Source organism: Clytia hemisphaerica, unplaced genomic scaffold (genome assembly GCF_902728285.1).
Source record: "Clytia hemisphaerica strain Z4C2 unplaced genomic scaffold, Clytia hemisphaerica genome assembly, whole genome shotgun sequence".
NCBI lineage: Eukaryota > Metazoa > Cnidaria > Hydrozoa > Leptothecata > Clytiidae > Clytia > Clytia hemisphaerica.
In genome coordinates, this window is record NW_027104597.1 from 671,543 (window position 1) to 679,818 (window position 8,276).

Here is an 8,276-nt window from a genome sequence, read left to right on the forward strand (position 1 = left end):
CAAAAATTGTGGGGATTTATTATTTTGAGTTAACAACCCATGTGTGTCCTTTTTATAATTTTTCTTGCACAACTTAAAAATAATTTAGACTGTTGGTTTTTGACCAAGTTTCAGATAGTAGAAAGAAAAATTGTTAGTCTTCAAGTTGTTAAAGTTATAGGATTCTAGAAAAAGTAAACCTTCAGTTATGTATCTTTAAAGTTGAAGGGGTGGTAAAATGCCAAGGGGTTCGTTTTAATGAATGCGTTCATAACATAACTGTGCAACCTGATGAGTGATCCTTTTAAATTAAAACTGTCTTTTTTTGCCGAAGATCTTTTTAGCTTATTGTCCAAAAGTTAACAAAAGTTTTTAGCCTATTTTTGCCTTTTCCAGTGTTTCCGTTTATTTGGCACCTGAGAGTACTCATTTGTGCTTATAGCTTTTCACGGAAAAAATTGAAGTTGAAATTGAAATCATTGAAGTTAGCTGTTGTTAAAGATTTTTATTTTATAGATTTTATATTTAGAATCTATAAATATTGTATTTTCACTGGATATAGATGTCTTATGTTAACAAAGATTCATTTTATTTTCGCTGTAATATTTCCTTTGTATATATACCGGGTGCACCAAAAAAAAGTATATAGGTTTGTCGAAATATTGTGAGCTTCAGGATTTATATTTTTTGTTCATTCTTTTTTTATTGTATAGAGGATGCTCTAACTTGAATTTTTGAGCTATTATACATAAATTTTGAAAAAGTAGTTCGAAAGTTATTTCCAAAAAACTGACTTTTTTCCATGTCGAAATTTCAAAAAATCATTAACAACAGCAATCACGCTATAAAATAAGACAAAATGACAAAAACACAATTCCTTTGTCTTTTTTATTCTTTTTACTCCTATCTTATATTTTGCCAACGGTTTGTCCATCTTATTTACACGTCATGAATATTTCCAACACCAACAAACTCAATGCAGACCCAAGTTCTTTGAGCAACTAGTTGAGGAATGGTGATTTATTTTTTCAAAAATTTTCTCACGTAGCACACCACACCTCTCTTGGAGATTTCCAAAAAAAATTTTCAGCTTTACCAAAAATATTTTTCCACATGGGAATAGCTCGTTTTACCATATTCTTAAATTCCATAACGAGTTTTGATGAACACAGTTGCATCTTTTGGTATTTTTATGTGTAAAGAAGGTAAGTGCCAGGAGAAAAGTATGCTCGCTGTTTTTGATGATTTTTTGAATTTTCGACATTAAAAAAAAGTTAGTTTTTTTTAAATAATTTTCGAATTACTTTTTCAAATCTAATGTATGATAGCTCAAAATTCAAGTTAGAGCATCCTCTATGCGATAAAAAAAGAACGAACAAAAAATTTAAATCCTGAAGCTCACAATATCACGACAAAGTTGTATACTTCTTTTTGGTGCACCCGGTATATATTTTTAAAAAATCAAAAAAAAATTAAAATTTTAGGTTCAAAATGAAATTCTAGTACATTCTATGTAAACAAATAAATGAAAGTTCTTGTTTCTTTGTTATTATCATTTTGGCTCCTTTATTGCAATTGTACTTACTAACCCTATTTGTACTAGGGGGCTATTTTTGTACTAACTGAAAACAATAACTCATAAAATATTCACCCTGATATGTACAAAATGCCATGCAAAAAGAATAACTATATCAAAAGTTTTGAACTGTCCCTAAAAGCCTAGTCAATAGGGTTAGAATACTTTATAGTTCAATGTTTCTAAATATAGATATATATTCACATAAGTGCTGCAAATAACGGCCGGTGACCGGTAATTACCCGTCATTTTTAAGCTATAATATATGTGTTTTTTCACCGTGAAATTTTGATGGTTTCATTATTAGTGAGTTGAATTCCTTATTTGCAGCACTGCACATGCTAAATGATAACTTTATTTCTTTGTGTTTTTTTTTAGTGAAAATGGAAAAATACATAGTGGATGGAATGAAAAGAAGAGAATTGGCATTTATATATATGAATTATATCAATTTGGTAAGAGGAAATTTGCTTCATATGATTTGACAATATGTGGTTTTGAAAATCCAAGTATATTTGCTAGAGAATACTTTACAGAATTTGATGTTTCTTATATTAGCGAAAGTTCTTATTCAAGAAATTTGTAAGAGTATTCTGAGAAAGTGCTGATAAATTCCTTGAAATTACCTAGATCTTTTAGGTTTACAATCCGTGCCATAATATATTTGCACTTTTGGCTAATTTACCATTTTTCGAAAATTGAAGTTCGACCAAGAATGTCAATTTCAGGCCCCCCAACTTGACTTCATCGATTATTTCGATCTTGGAGGGATTTATTGGTTTCTAGGCTATATTTCAAGCCCTACTGGACCATTTTTGGACCTACCTCCGGGTGCCCCGGTGGAGGTCCTATAAATTAACCCATGTCCGTTCGTTCGTCCGTTCGTTCGTCCGTCCGTCCGTCCGTCTGTTACCAGCTTTTCTCAGGATTGGCTCATTTGTTTTTTCTGATTTTTTGCACAATCATACAAAATGGCAATACCCAGAACGTGACGGAGCCCGATTTTTGAGAAAAAATTTATTTGGGCAAATTTGGGCCAAAAACTACCTAAAAATAGGGTTTTTTGGACTTTATGCAAAATCCTGTCATTACTTTTTCCTGATTTTTTGTACAAAGATGGAGGGTAAGATTCTCTAAAGAATGGCTGAAGTGGTTTTTCCTGGAAAATTCTTATTCGCCTTAAAAGACGGATTTTCGTATTTTGGGGGAAATTCCCTTTAACCAAATAAGAAAATATAGCTTTTAACAATGTTGACTCATTATTTTTTTCTGATTTTTTGCACAATGATGCAAAATGGCAATGCCTAAAATGTGTCGGAGCCCGATTTTCGAAAAAAAATATATTTGGGCAAATTTGGGCCAAAAACTGCCTAAAAATAGGGTTTTTTGGACTTTGTGCAAAATCCTGTCATTACTTTTTTCTGATTTTTTGTACAAAGATGGAGGGCAAGATTCTCTAAAGAATGGCTGAAGTGGTTTTTCCCGGAAAATTCTTTTTCACCTTAAAAACGGATTTTCGTATTTTGGGGAAATTCCCTTTAACCAAATAAGAAAATATAGCTTTTCTCAAAGTTGACTCATTATTTTTTTCTGATTTTTTGCACAATGATGCAAAATGGTAATGCCTAAAATGTGACGAAGCCAGATTTTCGAAAAAAAATATATTTGGGCAAATTTGGGCCAAAAACTGCCTAAAATAGGGTTTTTTGGACTTTGTGCAAAATCCTGTTTTTACTTTTTTCTGATTTTTTGTACAAAGATGGAGGGCAAGATTCTCTAAAGAATGACTGAAGTGGTTTTTCCCGGGAAATTCTTATTCGCCTTAAAAGACGGATTTTCGTATTTTGGGGAAATTCCCTTTAACCAAATAAGAAAATATAGCTTTTCTCAATGTTGACTCATAATTTTTTTCTGATTTCTTGCACAATGATGCAAAATGGCAATGCCCAAAATGTGACGAAGCCAGATTTTTAAGAAAAATTATTTTGTGCAAATTTGAGCAAAAATCAGCTTAAAATGTTTTTTGGGCCTGAATGGTTGAAGTGATTTTCGTATTTGGAGAAATTCCTTTTTACCATTTTACATTATTCAACACACAAGCTTTATTTTTCCATTCTGAATTTTTGTACAATTATTGTCACTTTTTTCTTATTTTCATCTGATGTTAATCATTAGGTAGGTCCATTCAGCATGTTGCTTGTTAAACTTTTGGATCCTCAGATCCTAAGGTCCTAAGTCATTAGTCTAGCGTTAAAACTCAGAGTTAAAACTGTACCCTTCGAAACTACTTTAGAGCGCTTACAAATCGATTGTGGTTTCAAAACACCCCGGTTAATTTCCCTTTTGTGCCAAGTATTTTGTCCCTGATTGTAGCTTTTTATTATAAGCAACGAAAGTAATACCTATAGATACATCACAACAAGTAATGAATAAAAGTTTTTGAAATATCCTAGGATTTGCAGGTATATCCTAGGAAATTTCTAGGATAATCCTAGGATTTCTAAGCATGCTGTCTATATATGCAATATCGAATCCTAGAAATTTCCCTGAATTTCCCTAGAATTCTTTTTTCCCAAGTCCTTGATATTTCCTAGAAATTTCCTAGAAAACCATTCCTAGAAATCCTAGGAAAATTGCTCCCTAAATTACTAGACATACTAGGTTTCTTTTGGGAAATATTTCCTTGGAATATACTAAAAATTTCTACCAGGGTTTTTGTTTAATATTTTTTTTGCTTGAGTTCCCTAGGAATGTTCCCTTATTTCAAAGGTTACCATTTCCATGAGAGCAATGGTGTGGGGAAGAAAACTTTCATCTTTTATTGCAAATATTTAAAAATATTTTTAAGAAGGAAAGAAAAAAATCCTTGGATAACAAGTAAGTAAGTAATGAATTTATTTGTCTTAATAAGCGAGACGAGCGACCACACTCATAGACATAAAGCTAAACTAAGGAGGTGGCCGCACCCAAAAAACTTTTAGACAAAATAAATATGAAAGACACTTTATGGACAATTTATGAAAGATAAAGATAATCAAATCTCTGCATGAATGTCGTCAATCTCTGCATGAATTTAACAAAGATATCCATAAAGCAAAATTTATTTACCTAAGAAACAAATTTACTCAAACAAAAAATGACATGAAAATTTTTTGGAAGAATATCAATACTTTTCTTGGAAAAAACAAAACCAATCTTTTTCCAAAGACTATGAACTTAAAAAACAAAACATTTACTGATTCACAACCAATTGCAGAAGGTGTTAATAGATACTTTTCTGAAGTTGCTCCAAATTTACTTAAGAATATTCCCGAAAGCAAAAATCTCAAAGGCTATATTAATAAAATTCAGTATAACAATTCCAGTTTTTTCTTTCAACCAACCAATAGGTATGAGATTCTAAAACACTTAAACAATCTAAATGCCAGAAAGGCCAAAGACATTTATAATTTTCCTTCTCGGGTCATCAAAGGGATTGCTGATTTAATAGCTGACCCTCTTGCTATTATGATAAACAATTCCCTTTCTACTGGTGTTTTCCCTGAACTATTGAACAATGCCAAAGTAACCCCTCTATTCAAAAGCGGTCTGAAAAATGACATTAAGAACTACCGGCCAATATCAGTTTGTTACCAACTTGAACAAGTCCCACCGAAATTCGTTATGGAAACGCTTTCCCTTGGACCAAAAAACGCAGCAAGGATTTATTATACACTGGATATACAAGTAACAGATTTTTACCGATTTCTCGTGTACTAGCTATGTCCGCAGTAATGATAGTATTGTTCACTCTCCTTCCCTCATTAAATGATTTTTCGAAGCATTTTTATTGCATTTCTTATCGAAAATCACTCATCCAATTCCCAAAAGAGACATAAAACTTTCCTGTGAGAGTCAGATTCTTCCACTTAATTGCTAATTTTAAGTCGTTATGACGTTTCAAGCTGCGAGAAAGATGCAAAAGACGTGTTTATGTATAAGAAATTTAATGTTGACACCGGAAATTTTCAAACTTCAACCTCAAAAAAACCACTTTGCCACCACGTGCCTCCAAAGGATTTTCATACTACAGTGGAGCCAAGACAATCAAGTCTTATGTAAGTTAATTTCAGCTCTTCTGGGGACAGTCTTGGAAAGAAATTTCCAATTGAAAATTTCGTGTCACTATAAGCATTTTTCTGAATTTCTTGTCTAATGATGTTTTTCTCACATTACATTTCACAAATGTATCCAGTTCGGAATGCTAGCCTTACTTTCAAACTTTTTTTCTGCAAATGTACAAAAAGAAAGAGCTAGAGAACTTTTTAAAAATAAGACTGATAAATATTTTTAAAAATCAGACATCTTCGAGCCGCCATGACAGTTGTACTTTGCGGACAAAGCTAGAACATCAATTGTTTTCTGAAACAATGAAAATACAATGATCGCTCTCCATCGTTTTATGAGTCGTTTATCCAGTGTATAATAAATCTTTGGTTAGAGAAATTCAACCAAAATGACGTTTTAACCGAACTTGACAGTTTGTTAAAATTCTGCAAGGATAAAGAAGTGAACGAAGACCTAATAACCGACATAAATGTGAAGACATTAGCATACATAAAGAACTGTAAAAAGCAAAAGTCTTCTCGTAACATCCAGTTGACCAAGAGATATCTCAAGGAGAATGAGTTAGTGGCTATACCCTTTGATAAAGGCGTCGGAATATGTCTTATGAAACGCCAGGTATACAATCAGAAACTTGAGAACATTATAAGCTTACCTCAATTCCAAAAAGTGGTACCAAAGAGGAAAAACGAGAAAAATGCGATTCTCAAGGAAGAAGAGCGTATCTTAGCAATGTTGAAGTCATTGAAGAATGAAAACAAGATCTCAGAATCATTATTCCTCAAGATGAAACCCATTGGCAGCCAACCAGCCAGATTGTATGGTTTAGCCAAAATCCACAAACCTGATGTTCCTGCAAGGCCAGTGTTATCGATGCCGGGTTCGTCGTATTATAAGATAGCTTCTCAAATTGCAGAATGGTTGTCAATTGTGGAGGAATGTAACATCAACTCCTCTACAAAATCTATATCTGACAGCTTACATGATATCAAACTGCAAAATGATGACGTACTTGTTAGTTTTGACGTATCTTCCTTATACACGAACGTTCCTGTGTATGAAGCCATCGAAGAATGCACCAACCTTCTATATTCTGGCAAGTAGAAGGAACCACCAGTTGATAAGAGCACGTTTAAAAAGTTAGCTGAAATTTGTAGTTGCAATGTAATAATGCTTACTCACGATGGTTATTATAAACAAATTGATGGTTTGGCTATGGGGAGCCCTCCTGCGCCACTCCTAGCTAATGGTTGGATGCACAAATTTGATTGTCATGTCAAGGATGATGCTTGTTTGTTTGCCAGGTATATGGATGACTACTTACGTAACATTAGAGCAGATAAGATCAACGAAAAATTGGAGGAGATAAACAATCTACACCAATCGCTTAAATTCACGATTGAATACGAAAAGGGCCGTTCCTTACCATTTCTTGACATGCTTATTCAATGTAGCCCAGATGGAGACCTGACATCTACTTGGTACAGTAAAGAGACCGACACTGGGTTACTTATGAATTTCCACGCGTTAGCTCCCATTACTTACAAACGTTCAGTAGTAGATGGTATGGTACATCGAATTTTTCGTGCATGTAATACATGGAAAACATTCACCAAAGTCTTGAGAAGGCAAAAAAGATATTGGAAAATAACCAATATCCACCTGCGTTCTACGATCCAATTATTGAGAAATGTTTAAATTCAATAATCCAGCCGGAAGTTGTAAATGTGGAAGAAGAATCCATCGAGGAGGAAGAAAAGCTCTTTTTCCTTCAATATCGTGGAAAATTGACGGACAAGTTTAAGTGTACGTTAAAACGAATGCAAGCCCCGTGTAAAACCATCTTAACTTTACGAAAGTTAAAAACCATACTTCCTCCATTGAAACCACCTATTGAGAAAGCTCTTCAAAGCGGTGTAGTGTATATGATTTCGTGTCCGCGATGTGATTCGCGCTATGTCGGACAGTCAGTTCGGCATCTAACTACCCGAATTAAAGAGCACGCAAAACCGTCAACTCCAGTGGGAATTCATTGTAAAGCATGTGACGTAAAAATAACAATGGAAAACGATGTCGTAATTCTTGCAAGAGCAAAGTATCAAAGACAATTACTCATTAAAGAAGCGTTGTACATAAAAGAACTGAGACCATCACTCAACACAAAGGATGAATTTAAAAGCCACACATTAATAATAAAATTTTAATTAGTGTCATGACGGGAAATGTACCTTGGGATTGCTTGCAATTTTAAGCGACATTATTCGTTTTACTTTTAATTTGTCAATATGTGTATAGAGAGAGTGTTACGAGAGAGAGAGAGTATGTACATATTATATCGTGTATAAAGTTTGTTTGTTTTTAATCTGTTTTTAAACTGATTTTATTTGTTTTTAGACCTGATGATGACAAAAAATGTCGAAATATATTGTTTAAATTGTTGGTTACATTCCTTATTAATAATATCAGTCCTCCCGATTTTTGATAACATCTTTGAAAAAATAGTTCACGAAAGAATCACAAATTTTCACAATAAAAATGAAATTATATTTGAAGGGCAATTTGGCTTCCAGAAAGTAAGTCCACATCTTCTGCTATTATTCATCTTACAAATTCCATA

The 8,276-nt window shown here is 33.2% G+C and overlaps 1 protein-coding gene across 1 annotated transcript; it reads left to right on the top strand.

Moving 5' to 3' along the window:
* The first annotated feature begins 6,829 nt into the window (after positions 1-6,829).
* On the top strand, positions 6,830-8,059 carry LOC136824084 (uncharacterized). Its single transcript, XM_067080246.1, has 3 exons — positions 6,830-7,228; positions 7,372-7,734; positions 8,054-8,059. The coding sequence occupies exons 1-3, from the start codon at positions 6,830-6,832 to the stop codon at positions 8,057-8,059; spliced, it is 768 nt and encodes a 255-aa protein (XP_066936347.1).
* Positions 8,060-8,276: the final 217 nt, after the last annotated feature.

Coding starts and splice junctions, on each gene's coding strand:
- LOC136824084 (XM_067080246.1), top strand. CDS start 6,830: ATGCTTACTCACGATGGTTATTATAAACAAATTGATGGTTTGGCTATG. Junction 7,229..7,371: donor GTTCAGTAGTAGATGGTATG/GTACATCGAATT, acceptor TCAATAATCCAG/CCGGAAGTTGTAAATGTGGA.